This window comes from Rhinopithecus roxellana, chromosome 13 (assembly GCF_007565055.1).
Source record: "Rhinopithecus roxellana isolate Shanxi Qingling chromosome 13, ASM756505v1, whole genome shotgun sequence".
NCBI classification, from domain to species: domain Eukaryota; kingdom Metazoa; phylum Chordata; class Mammalia; order Primates; family Cercopithecidae; genus Rhinopithecus; species Rhinopithecus roxellana.
Genome location: NC_044561.1, coordinates 108538579 through 108560028, shown reverse-complemented (window position 1 = coordinate 108560028; position 21450 = coordinate 108538579). Strand labels below are relative to the sequence as shown.

Below are 21450 nucleotides of genomic sequence, written 5' to 3'. Positions count from 1 at the left end.
GGCCTCCCGAAGTGTTGGGATTACAGGAGTGAGCCACTGTGCCTGGCCTTTTTTTTTTTTTTTTTTTTTTGAGATGGAGTCTCGCTTTGTTGCCCAGGCTGGAGTGTAATAGTGTGATCTCAGCTTACTGCAACCTCCTCCTCTGGGGTCCAAGCAATTCTCCTATTTCAGCCTCCTGAGTAGCTGAGATTACTGGCGCATGCCACCACGCCCAGCTAATTTTTGTATTTTTAGTAGAGACAGGGGTTTCATCATATTGGTTAGGCTGGTCTCGAACTCCTGACCTCAGGTGATCTGACCACCTTGGCCTCCCAAAGTGCTGGGATTACAGGCATAAGCCACCATGCTCAGCCCCCACTTCCCACCTTTAAGCCACTCTCTACAAACCTAAAAACAATAAGAATGGGTACAATTTCTTCAGGTGCTACTATATGTCACAGAATATTTTCTAGGGATGATCTCATTTAGTTTTCCCTAGAACACAGCAAAATAGGTAATATTTATTTTGTAGAAGAGGAAACAGGCTCAGGGAGTTACATAAGTTGCTTAAGGTCACCCATCCATTCATTCAGATATTTATGAACCACTTCCAGTGTTCAGAGAACAGCCCACAGTGACTGTCAAGGCCGAGATTTAAACTCAGATCTGCATAATTCTGAATTTCCCCAGTGGCCCATGTGACTTCTGAACATCACGTACAACTCGAGTGTGTACATCCTGGGGAGAGACTTGGGCCCTGAAGGATGCTGATTTAGTAGGTCTGGGGCAGAACCTGGGAATTTTTGTGTTTGACAATCTCACAGGCGACTCTGATGAGACATGGTTTGTGCACCACATTTTAAGCCCTGTCTGCTTGCTACAGGACTATATAGGGCCAGTTTTCATTGATGTTAAGGGCACCTATCAGCCCAACAGAAATGGAGACAGTGGAGAGTGCCATGTGGTCAGATTGTCAATCAGCCCAGAGCCCAGTAAAACCAAAAGAATGACCAAGAACAATGCCCTGGCCTCCCAGCAGACAAGGCATCATCGGCTCCACACCGCAGTCACAAGACACCATTCCCCTAGTATCATGATGACCGGTGGATCGCTAAGCTTCTTGGGTAGGTGGCCCAAATCATATGGCTGAACCTGGGACCCCAAAAGACCACAACTCAGGGAAGTTGTGGGAAATCCAGAGAGTGGTAGTGTCACATCTCAAGTGGAATTGAGCTCTAGGTTGGGACTAAGCCACCAAGAGCTGCCCAGGGACAGCACTGGTCTTGAGGGGCCAGCCTGGTGCAGATGAACTTGGGATGCGTCTACCATTTTCCTGCTCATTCTGCAGAACCCGGCATGCCCACTCCCCCACTTCCCTCTAAAGACCATTCCCCCCAGCCCTCCAGTTTGGGCCATACCTCCATCAAGGCTGCGGGACATGGTGTACCGTTTGCTGGAAGAACGCTCAAAGAAGGGTGCAGGCCGGTCAATGAGGGCGCTGGCCTGGCGGGTCTGTGCCTGGGTCCTCCCACTGTACCGGAACTTGGAGCCCATCACCAGGAAGCCCTTGGGTGGGGGCTCAGGGGACACCAGCCTGCAGCAGAGGGATGCAGGGGAGGGGGAATCAAACCTGTACTGCCAGGCCCAAAGTTAGACCACAGCTGGCCTTTCATCCCACTACCCCACCAACTACGACAATTCAAAGTGGCCCAGGAAGGGAGGGACTTGGGGAAAGGGAGGAGGACATTCCTAGCGTTCTCACTAACTCCTCCCCCGCTCCCCTCCATACACATGGTCTCTGCCCCATCCCCATTACCCCATCCAAGGTCAGGCTCACCGGAAGAATGTGTGATGCTCGATGCAGACCTTCCACAGTCTCTTGGCTGACCGGTGGTTTGGGAGTTTAAAGCCAATTGTGCTCTCAAATTGCTCATACTGGAAAACCAAGAAGGGCAGGTTAGAGGCAGGGCCTGAGCTCACTCTCGCCACTAGACCATTCTTAGTGTTTTTATTTTATTTGTTTAATGTTTTCTTGAGACACGGGGTCTCGATCATTTGCCCAGGGTGGAGTGCGGTGGCCAATCATAGCTCACTGTAACCTTGAACTCAAGAGATCCTCCTGCTCAGCCTCCCAAGTAGCTGGGACTACAGTCAGACACCACACTGGCTAATTTTTTGTAGAGAATGGGTCTCATTATGTTGCCTAGACTGGTCTCCAACTCCTGGGCTCAAGCAATCCTCCCACCTCAGCCTCCCAAAATGCTGGGATTATAGACGTGAGTCATCCTTTCTGAACTCTTCTCAGGCATCTGCGACTTTGGTCTGTTCATTCACTGAATCAATAAGGGTGACAGAGCCCTAACTCTGTGATGGGTCCAGCGCTAAACACTAGAGATACATGGAGATCAAGGCAGAAGATTCTAGTGGGGGTAGGGGAGCCTCTAATAATAAATAAGCAAACAAGATAATTGCAGACACTGATCAGGGGAAATGAAGGGAGATATGTGGTATGGCAGAACTGGGAAGGCATGGGGGCTTCTGCCGTCTAAGGAAGAGCAGGGGATCCCCTCTAGACCTAGATTTAGGTGATCTTGAACTGACATTTGAAGAATGGGAAGGAACCAGCTATGTGAGAAGCAAGACAGGGAGACACTTTCAGGTACAGGAAACATCAAATGCGAAGCACCCAGTCAGGAAAGAGCTTGACTTATTCAAAGATCTCAAGGCCAAAGAGGCTAAAGCACCTTGGGTGTGGGGCAGTGTGGCAAGGGATAGGTGGGAGAGATAGGTGGCCATGGAAGGAGTTTGGAGTTCAGCTCAAGAATTAAAGAGAGTTCCTGAAAGGTGTAAGCAAGGGTGTGGGTGGGAAGGGGGAGTGGGCTTGCCATGATCTGATTTAAGGGACGTTTTAAGATCTCTCTGGCAGCTATGAGGAAAATGGCCTGATGAGCACCAGGGGCGAGGGAGGGCAGAGGGCAGTGAGAAGGCCCTCATAGGCACAGGTGAAAGATGGGGGCTACTGGAGGCGGGTGTGACAGAGAGGAAGAGAAGCAGACGTTACGACCAAATGGGCCTTTTGATGGGTGAGATGTGGGGAACTGAAGGAAAAGAGGTGCAGACATCTACATGTTTGCATCTGTGTGTGTTGTATGTATAGTCGAGTCTGTGTATCTTAGAATGTGTACAAACTTCCATACTTACATGTAAGTAAATACATGAACTTTACACAGACATATATTCATTTATCTGTGTGACCTGAATATATGTGGTTATACTTCTTCTTCTGTTTTTATTTTTCTCTTTTTTTTTTTTTTTTTTTTTTTTGAGACAGAGTCTTGCTCGCCCAGGCTGGAGTACAGTGCCAGCTAATTTTGTATTTTTAGTAGAGATAGGGTTTCACCATGTTGGCCAGGCTGGTCTCGAACTTCTGACCTCATGTGAACCACCCACCTCGACCTTCTAAAGTGCTGGGATTACAGGTGTGAGCCACCGCACCTGGCTGTATGTGGTGATACTTTTATTTTTTATTTTTATTTATTTATTTATTTATTTATTTTTTGAGACAGAGTCTCACTCTGTCACCCAGGCTGGAGTGCAGTGGCGCAATCTCAGCCCACTGCAAGCTCTGCCTCCTGGGTTCATGCCATTCTCCTGCCTCAGCCTCCCAAGTAGCTGGGACTACACGCGCCCGCCAGCACGCCTGGCTAATTTTTTTTTATTTTTTAGTAGAGATGGGGTTTCACCATATTAACCAGGGTGGTCTTGATCTCCTGAACTTGTGATCTGCCCATCTCGGCCTCCCAAAGTTTTGGGATTACAGGTGTAAGCCACCACGCCCAGCCAGTTATACTTTTATTTAGGCTCTTCTCTCTCTCTCTCTCTCTCTCTCTCTGTGTGTGTGTGTATGTGTGTATGTGTGTGTGTGTGTTGGCAGCCCAGCCCCGGCTGCTGGGGTTCACTCCTTTCTAGTTGATTCTGGTGAGGAGGAGGGTTTCCCAAGGCAGGCTCACCTCCCCAGGCCGGATCTTGATATAGAAGTTACTCCTTTTGTAGGAGATCTTGAGGATCTTGGGCCAGGCAAAGCGGTTGATTCTCAGCCGGTCCCGGTAGATAAGCAGGCCATTGGCACAGACGCCTAACATAATGTCGATGCCCTCAGAGTCCTGCATGAGAAGAGACCATGGAATGGAAGGCCCGGGGTCCATGCCTGGGGACAGCCTGCCACCCACCCCGAACACACCGCCCTGTGCGCTGCTTGTAATGAGCTCTCAGGATCAGGGTTAGAGCCTCCATGATGGAGTCCCACTGACCAATCCCTCCCATAGTCATTCAGTCATTCACTCTTCCATTTAGGTATTTATTCACCCACTCACTTGTCTGATCATTTGCTCTGTCAATCACTCAATCACACATTCACCCAGCGAACATTTACTGGCACATACTTGGTGCCAGGCTATGTGCCAGGTGCTAGGAATACAGAAAGAAACTAAGGCCTACGTCTTTCCCTCACAATGCTCCCAATCTAGCGGGGGCTCAAACAGGTTCATAAATAAAATACATGGAGAAAAGGATACAGATCATGAGAAAATAAAAGGTTATGGAACTTCAAGGAATGAGAATGAGAACAGAAAAGGTTTCAAGTTGGAGGTAACACAGGGTCTGGCACACCAAGCCCTAGGGAAAAGCCTGATAGTTCTTTGGGGGCACCACCCAGACACTAGGGGAACCCAGGAAGCCGGTGGTACCTTGGCATGGTGCAGGTCTACTCCATACATGGAAAGCTTCTTGGCGTTCTCTAAGAAGTGGATTTCTGCTTCTCCTGGGGTCATCCCCCTTAGGGAAAGAAAGTGATCACAGGTGACCAAGGGAAAGGCCCAGGCTTGAGTCCTGCTGGCCAAAGGTGGCCACCATCAGAACCCATGATTCTGTGAAGTCAAATATGCTGAGCCCCACCCTAATCCTTTCCCTCTTTCCTCAGAGCAGGAGGGTATACCCCAACTCCCACTTCAGCCCACCCAACCCCCATCTTCTGCCAAAGCTCAAGTCCAGTCTTGTTAGTCCAGAGGGCTGAGCTGGGAGTCAGGATTTTTGCCTCATTCTGCCACTGAATTGACTGTGAGCTATAAATTCTACTTTTCCATGACCATAAAACCATTGTTAAGGACATTGTTCATTATAACCACCCAAGGGCTCCTAAATTATTACCCACATGGGATATTTCTTGCAGAATTTAGTATCAGAAGCCACTTAATCTCTCCTAAGGAACAGGTGCACATTCTCCTTTCCAAAGAGAAGAGTTATGTAATTAATCAAGTTCCTTCTTTGCTTTGGCTGCCAGGAAACTTGGACTATATTTTATACTTAGTCAGAGCAAACATTTATTGAGTACTATGTGCTGGTTACTGTTCTAAGCACTTTACACATATTAACTCACTGAATCCTCGTAACAACTCTGTAAGATAGGTATTATTCTTCTTCTCATTTTACAGATCAGAAAACCGGCACAGAGACATTAAGTAACTTGTCCAAGACCACACTGCTATGAAGGAGAAGAGTCAGGATTTGTTTGACTTCAGAGTTTATGCTCCTAATCACTTCATTACAGGGCTTGTATATCCTCCAGGCCTCAGTTTCCTGTGACCTGTCTACTTCTGGGCTGCTGTGTGGGATACCCGGACATGAGATGTCAGTGTGCTTTAGGTCCAAAGAGCTGTAGGCACAGCCGTTAGTATTTCTCCAGCCCACATCGATCTGAACATCGTTCTCTGAATTATTATGGCTCTTGCAAATCCTAAGATGTCTTGCTATCTAGGACAGGGATGACAAATAGATGGCAGACAGGCCACTACTCCCTATTCCTATGCCCAGGTGGACATTGCTAACCTGGGCATTGTAAGGAATCAGTGTCCTACTCAACACAACATCACAGCAGTCACTATTAACCAAGCAGAGTTAGTGTGCGATTCTCAGAGACAGCATCTGCCACCCTTGACCTAGCATTCATCACACCCCAGCAGGCTCTTCCCCACATACACGATCACTCCACATCTGGCCCTGGCCCTCCTCTCCAGATGAAGGCCACAGAACAAGAGCCTCCTAATTCCCTCCATCCTCAATAGTAATGAGACAATATCACCATACTCCTTTCCCTGGGTGCAGCACTTTACAGTTTATAATGAACCTTCACATTATTAATCATACTGAGTCCCCATAACAATCCTGGACTTACAGTCCCGAATACTTCCAGCTTAAAAGGACCCTACAAATCATTTCGTTTTGAGGGTTCCTCTCCAGGGGAACCTGTACAGAAGCAATGGCGAAGTGGAGTATCTGGGTTGTTACAATGACTGAGAAGGTGTTACGGGCATTTGCCGGGTCCCAGGGATGCTGAACATTCTGCACAATGAATTCTCCTGCCCCAAATGCCAATAGTTGAGAGACACTGATAATCTAACTTCGTACATATGCAGGTGAAAAATTGGGCTTAGAGAGGTTAAATAACCAGCCTATAGTCACACTAGTTAATTATCATCCAACTGCTGAAACAAGGTACTTTCCCCTGCACAATCAACTATTCAACTCCTCAATCCACAGACAGCAACACTAACAGCCAACATGCAGTGTGCCTTTAATATGTGCTATTTAGGCTTCCGAACAATCCTACAAGGTGGGTTTAACAGCATCCACCTTGAACAGATGAGGAAACCAAAGCATAGGAAGTGAAATGACCTTCCTGAGATCCCCTGGTTAGAAAGTGGCAGAGCCAGTATAGGAACCCTAGCAGGCTGGCTTTTGGGTCCAAACTTTTGAACTCTATACCAAGATCTAGACATCAGGACACTTACTTAGAGACACAGTAGTGATTATTATCTCTAGCTGGCAGATAAACTGATTCTCAGAGGCCAAGGACAGGGAATTATCACACCTATAGAGGAGTTTAAGAAACTTGGGTCCCAAAAGGTCATCAAGGCCATACAGCCAGTCACTATCGTTCCTATTTACAGAGATGATTTGCTCTCAGGTATACCTCAAGTTAGGGGCAGAGCCAGGTGCGGTACAAACAGCACAGTATGCGGCGGCCTAGGACATTCAGGCCTGCAAGGAAGGCTCCCACTGGCCAAGGAGCCACAGAAGGCCCTGGCTGTCACCCTCTTACCTGTATGTCTTATGCAGCTCCATGATCCTCTCCTCCAGCTCCCGGGTCTGGTTAGGGGCGAAGCGGAGCTCGCTGACATAGTTGCCCACATGCTCCTCAGCATCATAGTCGCCCAGTTCGGCCTGCACAGCGTAGGAGCCCAGTAGGGCATGCGTGACAAAGGAGCAGGGCAGCCGGCCCGTGATGATGTCTGCCCGCAGCTGCAGGCACAGGTAGTATCTGGAGATAGGAGAGAGCCAGCATGGGCACAGGGCCCTACTCCTCCCTAGATCCCCCAAACACAGCTGTCCATCAGAACCAAACAGAACACAGCTCAGCAGAAAAGGATGTTTGTAGACACTGGCGCTTCATATGTTGACAATCTGGGTATGTCTCGTGAGATGGTTTTGCAACATTTCACATGACTTTAAGCATTTTTGTGCATTTCTAAATTTGAGGGATTTGTTTTCTATTATGAGAGCATTTTCAATTTCTAACTCAATTTCAAGCTAAATAGGACTACTTTGCTGGTTTGGCCATTACAAAATGTCATGTAGTTTTAATTATACAAGTAATATACTGTATTCATATTGAGGAAAAAATGCACACTTTAGAGGTGACTCTAAATTTCCTCTTGATGACCAGAAATGCATGTGGTTTTGATTTATGGGTGTTTCTTACCTGTAAATGGCATCAAATGCTGCCTCTGATTCTAACAGCTCACTTTTTCATACCCAGGCCTTAGAGCCCTCCCATGTCAGCACATGTAACTCTGCCCCATTCATTTTAACTTCCACACTGTATTCCATTGCCCGGATGAACCTGCTTGCCAATGCTTTCCCAAAACTTTCTTATTTTGCCTCCAGCTCTAAGTAAATTGTCTGAAAACAAATTGGTTTAAAGGAACATTTCCAACTACCAGGCCATGATTTTTTATAACTTTTATGCACACTTGGACGATTTTACAATTTTAGAACCATTTAAAACCATTTTTATTGCTTTTTTGGTTACTATGTATTAAAAAAAAAAGTTTCATTTTTAGCCAATGATGCCTCCCTGTCCATTTTTGTTATGTTTCACCATTTTTTTTCAATTGCCTACTTCTTTTTTCTTTTTCTTTTTTTGAGATGGAGTCTCACTCTGTCACCCAGGCTGGAGTGCGGTGGCGTGATCTCAGCTCGCTGCAACCTCCGCCTCCCAGGTTCAAGCGATTCTCCTGCCTCAGCCTCCTGAGTAGCTGGGATTACAGCCACGTGCCCCACGCCCAGCTAATTTTTGTATTTTTGGTGGAGACAGGGTTTCGCCATGTTGCCCAGACTGGTCTCAAACTCTGGTCTCAAGCAATCTTCCTGCCATTGTCTCCCAAAGTGCTGGGATTACAGGTGTGAGCCACCACATCTGGCCTTTTTTCTTTTAAGTACCTTTTACTTAATATAATTCTTACTACTCTGTGACATTATTTCAGTCAGAACTGAAGTCCTGGCAAAAAGTATGTGCAACCTCAGTGTGCGCCCAGGGCCAAGGCATAGACTCAGAATCAGTAGCAGCTCAAACATCACTGGCACCAAGTACAGGCTTATGGGCATTCTATTCAAAAGTCTCAAAATTCAGAAATCACTGCCAAATATTCTGACCAATCTTTCATTTCAATCAATTTGTCGTTTTGACCAGTTTATTTCGGGCCTAACTATTTTTGGCGAAATCAGCTGCTATAGCACCCATCTCCTAGGGCCATCTGTGCTAGGCAGGCCTAACTTCCTTCCTGGTGTCCCTGGAAGCACAGTGCCCAGGGTCTGGCACAAACAGGAGAAGTATCAGTAGGTAAGACCAGGGGGACGGAAGCTATGCTGGCCTAACCCACACAGTCCACTTGGGAATGGAGTTTCAGATCCTGATGCTGCCACATTAGCCCACACCTGACCTCAGGGCTCAGAACTAGGACTAATGACGCCAAAGCCCAGGCCTGATCTGTTCCAGGAACATCTGTCTTATCTCCCAAGGCCAGAGTCAGCATCTTGACCTTGGTCGATGGCCTGGCAAACAGGCAATCGACATGAAAGTGAAGGAGGGACCCAATGGGAGAGAGGGGCCGGCTTAGGAGCCCCTCCCCTGCTATAGGGGAACTCCAAGCCCATATCTTCTGTTGGGAGTAAAAGGCCCATCACCTGGATGACACAGCCCCAGGATATCATGAAGTAAGACTATCTCTTTGGAAAGGGCTTAAGAGAAGGGTTTCCCCCTGTTCTGGTTTCCAGAAATGGGTAACCCCACAGAAGCTCCCATTCCGAAGGATGCTTTGCACTCATTTTACTGTGGGGAGTCCCAAGCCCCACTTGACTTCCATGTGCCTGACGTGTGCACAGAGTGGCATGCAGACCAAAGTCCCACGTTCAAAGGCATCCCATTCTACTCCCTCCATATTCCCAATGCTGCAAACCGGTGGCTCACCCAGCACAGCAGCCTTCACATGGGTTTGGTATGTCCCATGCATAGATGGCCCATGCTATGTTATTTTAAAGTTTGCATTTGTTGCCAACATTTAGAAACTGTGGTTTTTATTCTTTAATCTCTAGGTTCATTCCAACAATCAGGACCAATTCCTACATGACAGTGATGGCCCGGAGGGGAACAGCAACTGTTTTAGGTGGCTTCTGTCCTCTCTACAAGGGGCCCCACAGCTCCCTGTGATACCTCTTCCTCTGACATCAAGGGTCAGCTGCCACTGACCACTGTGCTTGCATCACTGTTTCTTACAATGAGTCGGCTTCCTGTGTTGATGCTGTCTGCCTGACCTTGGTAGGAGACTGCATTTGCAGCTGCTATCACATACTGCCTGTGTCCCCAGGGCCAGGAGCCCTCATCCGTAGCCCCACACAGCCAGCACACCTGCCTCTCCCTCCACAGCCCTCACCTTGTGATGTCTTCTGTCAGCTGGGCAGGATCAGGTGGGTAGAACTTGACTGTGAAGGCAAAATTCCAGGGGCTACCTGAGAGGAGATGGGAGAGAGATCAGTGAGGCCCTATCACCCCATTGGGTGGTCCAGATGCACCATCCTATGGGCAGTTTTTCAAAGTCTTCTCCTATCTGTAATCTCAGGACAATCCAATCAGGAAGGCTGGAACATTACTCCCATTTGACAGATTAGCAAACTGAGGCCCAGGTTAAGAGACTTGTGAGCTAGCAGTAGGAAGGAAGGTAGAAAGAAAGAAAGAAAACTGACACTGCATGCCAGACACACCGTTAATTACTTTACAAACATTACTTCAGTAAACCTCACCACAACCCTGTAAGTAAGTCCTATGATTAGCTCCGTTTTATAGATGAAGATACTGAGGCCCAGGCAGTAAAGCAGTCAGCCCAAGGTCACCCCACTTGGAAGCGGCAATGCTGGGGTTCAAACCCAGGCCATCTGGCTCCTTGGTCTATACCCTAGTCTGGGTCATCGTATGTCAATGATAAGAAAAAAGTCTAAATAATACCACATTAAACAGGTTTCTTAAATTTGGACTTGTCAGAGTCCTCGCCCTGCTACTGTGCATTGCAGCTCTCTGAGGGAAACATGCATTCAAGAATTTCCAAAAATGGTTTGATCTGTTGTATCCATTTTTTACAGAGCATCCTGCAAGATTAATGTTTCTCAGAACACACATTGGAAAACTCTGCCCTGTATCATGTTGACTCCATCTCAGATGACAGGATTGAATTATAAATAAGACCCAAAAGGCAAATATAATGAGCTAAATGTAACAAAGGGATATTTTAGGGGGATAAATGCTAACCTCCACACTTAGATGTGAAAAACCAATGGTACACATCTAAGAAGATACACAGGGCAATAAAGGCTGAGGTTATAGCTGGAAGCAAGCTCTGCAAGCCCAGAGAAGGGGTAGTCACTTGAGAGGGGATGAAGGCAGGTAGGTGTGAGGTACTGGACAAAATTAGCGAAAGTCGACATATCCACAACAATGGTCAGACCACCCCTGGGAATTTCAGGTTTCAGGCTCAAAGCGGCCCCTGACAAAGTGAGAAAGTGAGGCCCATCCAGGGCAGGGCTGTGGTCATGGACCGCTGGAGGTCACATCGCCACTACCATCCTTGTCTCTGCAGTAACCACTATCTGCACCATACAGATGTCACATCTCAAACTTTTACTAGATGCCAGTCACTGCGCTTGCTAAGAACTTTATGCACATGTATGGGGTTCGATCTTCATAATCATCCTGAAGTTGACTTTCTTTTTTATAGATGAATTCTGAGAGGTTAAGTCACTCTCTCAGGGTCACTCAGCTAGTCAGTGGTAGAAAATGGGGATCCTAACTCTGGCCATCTGGCCCCAGAGCCCAGGCACCTGACCACACCGACTCCTTGGAAAAAGCAGCTTCAAGGAATAATAATAGTCTCAGGAATTCCTACCTCAGGAATAATAACGGTAATAATCAATCATAATAATAAATAATAATAGCTAATGCATACTGGGTGCTACTGTGTGCAGGTACCATTCTACATGTAATACTCATTTAATCCTCACAACGTAAATACAAGTACTAGCATTACCCTGCTTTACAGAGGAGGAAACCGAGGCACAGTCAACACCAGAAGCAGATAGAGTTAACATTCAAATCCAGGCAGTCTGGCCTCAGTATCTGTTTGCTTAACCATCACACCAGATTGCCTCAGGGAAGCAAGAAGAAAACAGCTACTGAGCACCTACTATGTGCTTGGTGCTGTCCATACATATGTCATTGAACTGTCACCCCCACTTCATGAGGCAGGAACTAATTGAACTGTCACCCCCACTTCATGAGGCAGGAACTACTAATCCACTGGCCAAGGAGAAGCAGGGACCCAGAGAGGTGGAGAGCTTGCCCCAGGTACCCTACTTTGCCCTACCTCGCCCCAGGTGCACTGAGGTTTGGGAGGAGGTACACCCAATTCTGAAGCCCAGGCCACAAGGACCAATGGCACCACCTTCAGAAGGCTGAGGTGCTGTCACAGAGGGCAAAACATTGCTCTACTGGGGCACCAGAAGGCAGGATGAGGATGAATGGCTGGAAGTTACAGGGGTAGAGGCAGAGACTGTGGCTCTCCTGGATAAGGTGCTTGCTAGGGATCAAGACTATTACTCGATGACTTGGGATGGCTACAAGGAGTGACATCCACCAGGCCTGGGCTGTGCTGGCAGGGGCTGCAGGCCACCTTTGGGAGTGATGCTGAGACCTGACCATTTGGTCCAGCGGCCTGTCATTCCCAAGCACCTGGTCCTGACCAAACACCACACGCTCGGCTGCCTGTATCTATCTGTTCCAATCTCTTTAGTCATGAGACACAGGCCTCCCAGCCAGGCTGGGGCTCCTGGGGGACAGCCTGAAGCCCAGGCGGAGGATCTATCAGCCCCCCGAGGAGCATGCTCTGTCTGCCTGCCTCTTTGTCTCCAACTGACAGAGCCTACAGGAAGAATTCCTCGAGCCCCCTCCTGCAGAGTCAGCTGGCATCCCAAGGCCCAGCTGCCCGCTGTCATGGCAACAGGCTCAGCTACAGCTTTCCAGCCAGGGGACCAGGGAGTTCAGGAGAGACCAACCACAGCCAAGGGGGACGGGCCCTGGGTGGAGGCATCTCTGTCTGGAGGTCCCAGGTCTCCAACTGCTCAGGCTGCCTTGCTGAGGCCCCCTACCTCCCCCTTCTGCCATTTGGGAGCCGCCCCATCCCTCCCAACATGCTTTCTCTAGGCCAGAAAGGACAGGTTGTTGGCCTGCTCATCTGCCTTCACCCCAGGCCTTGAAAATAGCACAGGATGGTGTTGGAAGACCAGGACTCAAGACCTGGCTCAGCCAACATTTGGCTCTGTGACCTTAGGTAATAACTGCCTCTCTCTGGGCCTCTGAGAAAAGGGTCATTGCTTACTGAAATCTACACCATTCCTGGACAGAAGGGTGGCTGTTTCCAGCCCATCATCTGCTTCTCCTTTGTCCTAGACAGCTCTGCAGGTCCCTTCTAGAGCTGACATCCTGAATGTATTTATGATTCCTCTGCTAACTTGTTGTGTGACTCTGCACAGTCGTTTCTCTTCTCTGGGCCTTAGACTTGTCCTTCCCGCTCTGGCTTCTCCCAAGATCTGCCATGTGGAGTACATGGACTCATGGATCTGAATGCACTTTCTTTTCTTTTTTTTTTGTTTTCTTTTTTTGAGATGAAGTTTTGCTCTGTTGCCCAGGCTGGAGTGCAGTGGTGTGATCTCAGCTCACTGCAACCTCTGCCTCCCGGGTTCAAGAGAATCGCTTGAGGCAGTCCCAGTGCCTCAGCCTCCCAAGTAGCTGGGATTACAAGCACTCGCCACCAAGCCCAGCTAATTTTTGTATTTTTTTTAGTAGAGACAGGCTTTTCCTATGTTGGCCAGGATGGTCTCAAACTCCTCACCTCAAGTGATCTGCCCGCCTCAGCCTCCCAAAGCGCTGGGATTACAGGCGTGAACCACGGCGCCCAGCCTGAATGCACTTTCTAAAGGAGGAGAGAGCAGTACAAGGGAGGTTCTCATGGCCTGGAATCCCCTCACCCATTCACCTCCCCAACCACAGCAAGCCACTCACTCCGGATCTGCTTCTTGATCTCCTTGGAGGGGTCCAGCCAGTTCTGAAAGAAAAGACAGAGATCTTCAGAGGGAATATGCAGGAAAGAACCTGACTTGGCTGGGAGAAATATCTTGAAATGGCCGGTCAGCAGCCCCTTGTGGGCAACGCCCTTCCTTGGCTAAGCCTCCTGGTCCCTTTTTCTTGGGTCTAAGGGGTGAGGGGAATGGGGCCAGGATTCACTACCAGGCTTGGACCCAGTGTCCCGGAGCTGCCACTGCCCTGAGGCAGTTCCAGTGAGCAGGTGATACAGCTGCAATGGGACTGGCAGGAAGGAGGAAATTCAGAGTCTCCCAAGGATGGGGGAGAGGCTCTGGCAGGGAGCTCCTAAGCTCCCCTAGCAACTCTAGCAGCCAGACCAGGGCTCTTCAAATTCCCACCTGGGGTTGACCTGTATGTCACCAACAAATGGCTGAGACAGGGAACCGCGGGTAGATAGGGCTGGTTGAACCTTGGGGACATGCAAACAGAAGATGCTTAGTGATCTGAGCACTAATGGAAGCCATGCGGGGTGGCCAGGATTATAGGGGCCTAACGGAAGTGCAGGTCCCACCCTGCTCCCTAGTCCAGGTACCTTCTGACTGTCGGCATCACAGAAAGTCAGGCCAAAGTAGTCCTTCTCTAGGAGGTTGAGGTGTTCACAGACCAGGTCAAACAGCACCTGACCCCGGCCATGTTTCTGAGGAGGGAAGCAGAACAGCTGTGAGGCTGAAGTATACCCCGGGGCGAGGCTGGGAGATACCCTAGGCTCCACCAGGACAACTCAAAAACCCCAAGGGCCTTTTGGCATCTGGACGGGAATGCAGCACTCCTGCCACCCACCTGGCTCTGCCCTCTGAGTCCTAAGGGGGTAACAACAATGGCCAGCTCCTTGATGGCCTTCTTCCAAGTTCTGGTGGGGGTTTCTGGACCTTGAGGTTGCTTGGGGAGAAGCTGAAGTGGAAGGCATAGGAAGTGACGGCTTTCTCCTTCCTTTTTAGTGATTAAGAGAAGGAGGCTAACTTAGACTGAAGGAGCAGAAAACCAAGTCCTAAGCTTTAGGTGTGAGAGGAAGAGAAGAAGCCCCTGGAATATGACAGAAGCGGGCAGGGGGTGAAGGGGAGGGGTTGGGACTCAGGGTCACAGTGTAACCCTCCCTTCCCTGAGTGAAATCCAGGGCAGCCCAGGCTAGCCCACCACTCCCTTCCCCACAGCCAGTGAGGTTTCACAGAGGCTCATGGGGCCTCCATCAGCTTCTGCTGGAAGAACCATTGTTAGGGCCGGATAGGTTCCTCCCACTCCTGTAGAACTAGGCTTGGGCCTCTCTGAAACACCATTCAAAATGACGAAGCCAAGAACCTGACTGGGTGCACTCCAAACCCACAGGGGTAAAGATGAGCACCAATAAGGGGATCACAGGGCAGGGGAACAGGAGGCAGTCACCACCCAAAGAAGCAGGGATTCTAGAGAGGGAGTGAGGCCCCTGTAAGGTCTGGCTGGGCCCTCAGGACCAAGCCTGACAAGGAATTCCTGAACCTGGAGATCATCAGAGAGAGAGGACCTGGCCTCAGTCAAACGCTTTATGCACTTCTAGGACAAGCAGAAATGGCATGTTGGGGCCCATCACGGTAGGAGAGAGGACATAGAAGATAGCCCTTTCCTTTGTCCCAGGAGCAGGGAAGGTGAAATCTTTCTATAGACAAAATACATACACAGTCAGGTGCAGTGGCTCATGCCTGTAATCCCAGCACTTTGGGAGGCCAAGGCAGGCAGACCACTTGAGGCCAGGAGTTTGAGACCAGCCTGGGCAACATGGTGAAACCCTGTCTCTATTAAAAATACAAAAATTAGCTGGGTGTGGTGGTGGGCACCTGTAATCCCAGCTATTCAGGAGGCTGAAGCAGGAGAACTGCTTGAATCTGGGAGGTGGAGGTCGCAGTGAGCCGAGACTGCATCACTGCACTCCAGCCTGGGCAACAGAGCAAGACTCTGTCTCAACAAAAAAAGAAAAAAAAAAGAAAAAAGAAAAAATACATACACATAAAAACAAAACAAAACCCTGTAGAGAAGAGGGACTCAGCCTCCCAGGACTCAGGAGTAAGTCACATCCCTAAAACCAGGGCATGGGGGAGAAAAGGGGGCAGCTCCTATAAATCTTAGTAGCAAGGACACCCTCTGAGCTCTTTGACACATGCGGAGAAGGGCCAGTAATGCTGCCTAGGCAGGGGTAGAACCTCTAAGGGCTCACAGAGGGGGCAAGTGAGAGCTCAGAATTGGGGCAGGAGTCAGAACCTATACAGGAAAAGGAGACCTAAATGTGAGGCCAGGAGGGCCAACCCCAGATGGAGGCATCTGCTGAGTCACCACCATGGGGCAGGGTTTCTACACGGCCTGGGTGACATCCTCCCAGTGAGCCGCCTCCCTGTGATGGGGTGATGGGCTTGCCATAGAACCCTCAGGTGACTAGTTTGTCCTGGAGACTTGAGATGGTACCCTGGACAGGGATATTCACTAGGAAAGGAGGAGCCCTCTCTCCACCCAGTATATAAAAATGATTTAATTTAAATGTCAGTCTCTCCTGGGTGAATAGGGGAGCCCAGTTCCCAGGTCTACTATTTGTAGATCAGCCCTTACATAGTGGCATCCTTGCCAAGGTATAGTCACCCTGTAAAATCTTCCCGTGGTGCCAGCCCTGTACCTCGTCTAATTCTATTTGCAACCATAACCACTCTCTCCAGGCTTTGGTGCCACCATCTGTACAAAGGAGCGCTGAGCCAGGTCATCTCTCTGGACGCTGTGGCCGGTCCAGGACTCCTCTGGTTTGGCCCAGGCTGGGTACACACAGGAGCCTGCCCTGGACCTGAGGCTGGCCAACCGGGGACAGGACATATGGCACTCAGTGCTCCCCTACCTCCACCTCACACTCATACTCCGAGGCATCAAGCAGAGTGACCCGGCAGATGGCACTCTTGTATTTCTTGGCAATCTTCTGGGGTGACTTCTGGGCCTTGCTGGGCGTGGTCCTCTCCGACAGGCCATCGGCCTCACTGTAGTCCTTCTCCTCCATGTCTAGGCTCTGCAAGACCAAGCAAGGTAACAGTTTGCTCAGTGAGTTTTAAGCCATGGCCTTTCATATAAGGAAGAAGCAATATGGAGGCATCTGGGGCCAAGACAAACCCCAGAATGAGAGTCGCTGCCGTCTGAGACCCACAGGGCAACTAGGGTCTACGGCTGGTGTGTGCAGAAGGAGAGCCAGGGCTTCCATGCACAATGGGTGGCCTCGTGTGAGGGGTCCCCATCTTCCCGGCAGGCTACTGCTGCCATAGGCATCCTCTGAGGCAGAAGCGTCCCATGAAACCAAAGCCAGTGGCCAGAGCTGCCCTGTCTCTCTAGAGCAGCGCGTGACTCAGCATAGCATCCATCTGGTCTCCTTCTTTTTGTCTGTCACTGGATCTAGCAGGAGTCTGGGAGCTGTGGACTGAGTTAAAGGAGAGGAGAAAGGCCAGAGACCCGCCTCTGCCCCGCCCCCTGCCCCGGGCCCTAACTCCACTGCTGATGCCCTCGGTGATCTTGGCCAAGTCCCTGCCCCCTCCAGGCCTGTCGTGAATTAAGGAAGGTGTTAATTAGATGATGAGGTGAATCTGTTGTAGCTTTAGGGGCTGGCCAAGCTAGAACATGGGGCTAGCCAAGCTAGAACATGGGGCTAGCCAAGCTAGAACAGACAGGTTCAGGGGTAGGAAAATAAATGGAAAGAACTCAGGCTTCAAAATCAGATCTAGATTTGACTTCACCTCTGTTACTTTATGGCAATGTGACTTTGGATAACTCACTTTATCTTGCTGGTGCTCAGTTTCCCCAAGTGTAAAATGGGGGAGTTAGTAGCTACCCTCTTTAGTTTGAGAGAATAAAATTTAAAAATGATCACAATGGGCCAAGCGTGGTGACTCACACCTGTAATCCCAGCACTTTGGGAGGCCAAGGTGGGAGGATCACTTGAGCCCAGGAGTTCGAGACCAGCCTAGGCAGCATAGCAAGACCTCATCTCTACTGAAAGTTAAAAAAAAAAAAAAAAAAAAAAAAAAATTATGGCCAGGCGCAGTGGATCACACCTGTAATCCCAGCACTTTGGGAGGCCGAGGCAGGTGGATCACCTGAGCTCAGGAGTTTGAGACCAGCCTGGCCAATATGGTGAGAACCTATCTCTACTAAAAATACAAAAATTAGCCAGGCGTGGTGGTGCATGTCTGTAATCCCAGTTACTAAGGAGGCTGAGGCAGGAGAATTGCTTGAACCTGGGCAGCAGAGGTCGCAGTGAACCAAGAGTGCAGTGGCACCACTGCATTCCAGCCTGGGTGACAGGGCGAGACTCCAAATCAAAAAAAAAGAGAAAGTGAAAACAATTAGCCAGGTGTGATGCACACCTGTTGTCCCTGCTACTCAGGAGGCTGAGGCAGGAGGACTGCTTGAGCCTGGGAGATTGAGGCTGCACTCCAGCCTGGGCAACAGAGTGAGACCTGCCTCAAAAAGAAAAGAAAATAACTACAATGCTCCCAGCACAGTGCTTGGCATGTAACGGGTCACTAATAAATCTTAGTTTCCTTCTTTCCTCCCTCCTGAAAAAATACTGGGGCCCTAAGAACTGGACCTGGAGGACGGTCTGGGCAGGAAAGGGATGCCCATGCTCTCGTGCACACACCTGTTCAGCAGGCCGCGTGTCCTGCTGGGGTGGATGCTTCTCATTGGAGTTGGCCTCTGGGTGGCCGTGGCCTGCAGGGGTCACAGGAGTGGTCACAGCGGCGGCGGCCTCGGGCTGCTGCGGGGCCTCCTCCTGAGCTTTCTTCACCTCAGAGTCGGGGCCTGTCTCTGTTGTCATGGTGACCAGCACGCCTGCATTGGCATGAAGGAGATCATGTGACAGGGAGGGACAGCAATGGTGTAACAGCGAGAGGGGCAGGAACCACACGCAGAGAGAGACAGATGGAGGCAAACGGACAAAGAGTCACAGGGCAAAGGGAGGAGGGAGGGAGAGACAGAGGAAGTGGGGAGGAGGGAGGGTCATGGGAGGTGAGGGGTTAGTGGCTGAGGTCATAGGCACCCCTCCCACCCTGTGTCTGCAGCTCTTCAGGGACTCTAATCTCTGGGCCTTTCGTAGGAACGATGAGTCCTTCCAGGGAGCCCCGCTCTGCCAGGAGCACATGAGGCCGCCAGTGACCGCCTCTAGGCAGGGCCCAAACCGGGCTGTCTCTCCAGCCACCTCACCTGGCGCTTGGTAGCCCCTCAGCAAAGCTGGATTCACAGAATTTAACCAAAAGAGCCCTGGGTTCCAGACACTTCCAGTGCTGAAGCTGGACACACCTCTTCATGCCCCAAGCTTCAATAATTCCTGCCCTGCTAACTTCACAGAATAGATCCAAAAAGAGAATGACAGGAAGAAACTTAGGGAAAAAAAAAAAAAAAAAAAAAAACGTGCAGCCTTGACGATGTAAAAGTCAAAAGAATAGGCTCAGTTCCCAGGTCGGCCATAAATGTGGCAGTCACTTCACCTCTCTGGGACTCATCCAAAATATGAGCAACGTAGAGAAATGCTCTCTGGGATAAACGATTCTTGTCATTTTCCCCTTTCAGCAGTAAATGAGGAGATTTCAGAGAGTCAAGGACCCATTGCCCAGCTATTCTGCTGGAATAAGCAAGTTACAGAGAGAGAAAGAGAGAAAGAGAGAGAATGGCATGGTCTCATTTTTATATTTGAAAAACAAAACAGGCCAGGTGCAGTGGCTCATGTCTGTAATCTCAGCACTTTGGGAGGCCGGATCACCTGAGGTTGGCAGTTCGAGATAACCTGGCCAACATGGTGAAACCTCATCTCCACTAAAAATACAAAAGGTAGCCTGGTGTGGTGGCGCACGTCTATAATCCCAGCTACTCAGGAGGCTGAATCAGGAGAATCACTTGAACCTGGGAGGCAGAGGTTGCAGTGAGCTGAGATTGCACCACTGCACTCCAGCCTGGGCAACAGAGCGAGACTCCTTCTCCAACAAAAAAAAAAAAGAAAAAGAAAAACAAAACAGTAACCTCAACAACATATGTTTGTGTTTGCACGCCTTTAGTAAAAGGTCTGAAAGGATACTCACCAAATTGTTAAGAGAGGTTGGTAAGGCAGAAGTGGGTAGAGGAAAATGAAAGAGATCCCTGGGAACAGGGTGACATAAGAGAGAAAACTTCACTTTTCACTTTATATGCTTTGGAACTACTTTTATCTTTTAAAATATACATATGCAGGCTGGGAGCAGTGGCTCATGTCTGTAATCCCAGCACTTTGGGAAGCCAAGGCGGGCGAATCACCTGAGGTCAGGAGTTCGAGACCAGCCTGGCCAACATGGTGAAACCTCATCTCTACTAAAAATACAAAAATTAGCTGGGTGCGGTGATGCATGCCTGTAATCCCAGCTACTCAGGAGGCTGAAGCAGGAGAATCGCTTGAACCCAGGAGGCAGAGGTTTCAGTGAGCCACTGCACTCCAGCCTGGGTGATAGAGCAAGACTCCATCTCAAAAATAATAAATAAATAAATAAATAAATAAATAAATAAATAAATAAATAAAATATACGGATGTACTTTTTTAAACGTACGAGTTGGCTTTTTTAAAATGTAGGGGAGGGGAGGGGCATCAGATGCAACCATTCCTGCCCCCAATCAACAGATCCTCAAAAAAAAAGCTTTGAAGCTAAAATCAGGGAAATAGAGAAATGAGCAGGATCCCTCACCCCTGAGTCCAGGACCTTCCTCTAAATCTATCATATTACATGAGAGAGATTCAAGCTAGACCTGGCAGGCCCTCTCCCCTGCACCATCCATCGTGGGAGGCCTCTGATAGACAGACAGACAGATAGACAGACAGACACAGCATCCACCCTGGGCTAGCCATGTGCTCCAGGTCCCCTGCTCCATACTTCCTTTTCATTTTTCAGTTTTTCTCCCGGCATCTCAGTGAGCATCAGCCTAGCCTAAAGCCAAGAGCACTGGACAGAAAGCCAGGGACCCTGAGCACCCCACTCAGGCACAGGAGAGCTCTGGGACCCTGAACATCCTCAGTCCCCCACAGAGTGGATAACGGGGGAAAGGCTTTGTATGTGGAGGCGTGTAGTACAAATGAGAGGTTTTGTTGTTACTGATGCTACTATTAAGAAGGAAGATGAGGAGGAAGGGAAGGCCTGGGTCCCCATCACCTCCTCCCCACACAGAAATGCTTTCCACTCAAGCCACTACTCTGTGCTTTATGGGTATAACTTAAAGCCACAGTTAAATAAAGGCTCTCTGTCACTTACAGGACAATGAGTGCTGACTCCAGGCCAGGATACAAAGCAATGACAGCTGCTCTAGGGGAGCCCACAGCCTTGGAAGGGTCCACATGATACCTGTGCGCCAGGCTCAGGATCTTTTCTGAGCCTGCACTTAAGGATACTGGTCATAATGCCAGATAAGGCCTATAGGCAAGAACTCTTAAAATAACTGCCTGCTTAATTTTGCTTAAAAAGAAAAAAAGAAGAAAAAAAAGAAACCACAGACTCATCTGTGTGTTTTCTGCTGTGAGATGCAGAATCCACATGACCCCTTGTGGGCCCGGGCAGTGGAAGAGACACTTCCACTCCTCCCTCTCCAATGGCCTCAATCTGATTTCAGTTCATACTCTCGGAACTTTTCCTGGGTCTGAGGTTTCTTGAAATAGCCAGGAA

The 21450-nt window shown here is 49.3% G+C and overlaps 1 protein-coding gene across 12 annotated transcripts in view; it reads right to left on the bottom strand.

The window, feature by feature from the left end:
• The window catches only part of EPB41L1 (erythrocyte membrane protein band 4.1 like 1), a 78516-nt gene that overhangs the window by 40476 nt on the left and 16590 nt on the right, over nt 1-21450 (bottom strand). For all 12 annotated transcript variants that reach the window (XM_030914852.1, XM_030914853.1, XM_030914857.1 and 9 more), the window contains exons 2-11: nt 18414-18604; nt 16629-16793; nt 14313-14417; nt 13700-13742; nt 10026-10101; nt 7136-7354; nt 4725-4812; nt 3990-4142; nt 1817-1914; nt 1398-1573 (exon numbers count right to left, since the gene is read on the bottom strand). In XM_030914852.1, the coding sequence (XP_030770712.1) occupies nt 1398-1573; nt 1817-1914; nt 3990-4142; nt 4725-4812; nt 7136-7354; nt 10026-10101; nt 13700-13742; nt 14313-14417; nt 16629-16793; nt 18414-18590 (1300 nt within the window). In that variant the 5' untranslated portion in view covers nt 18591-18604. The remainder of the gene's footprint in view (nt 1-1397; nt 1574-1816; nt 1915-3989; nt 4143-4724; nt 4813-7135; nt 7355-10025; nt 10102-13699; nt 13743-14312; nt 14418-16628; nt 16794-18413; nt 18605-21450) is intronic.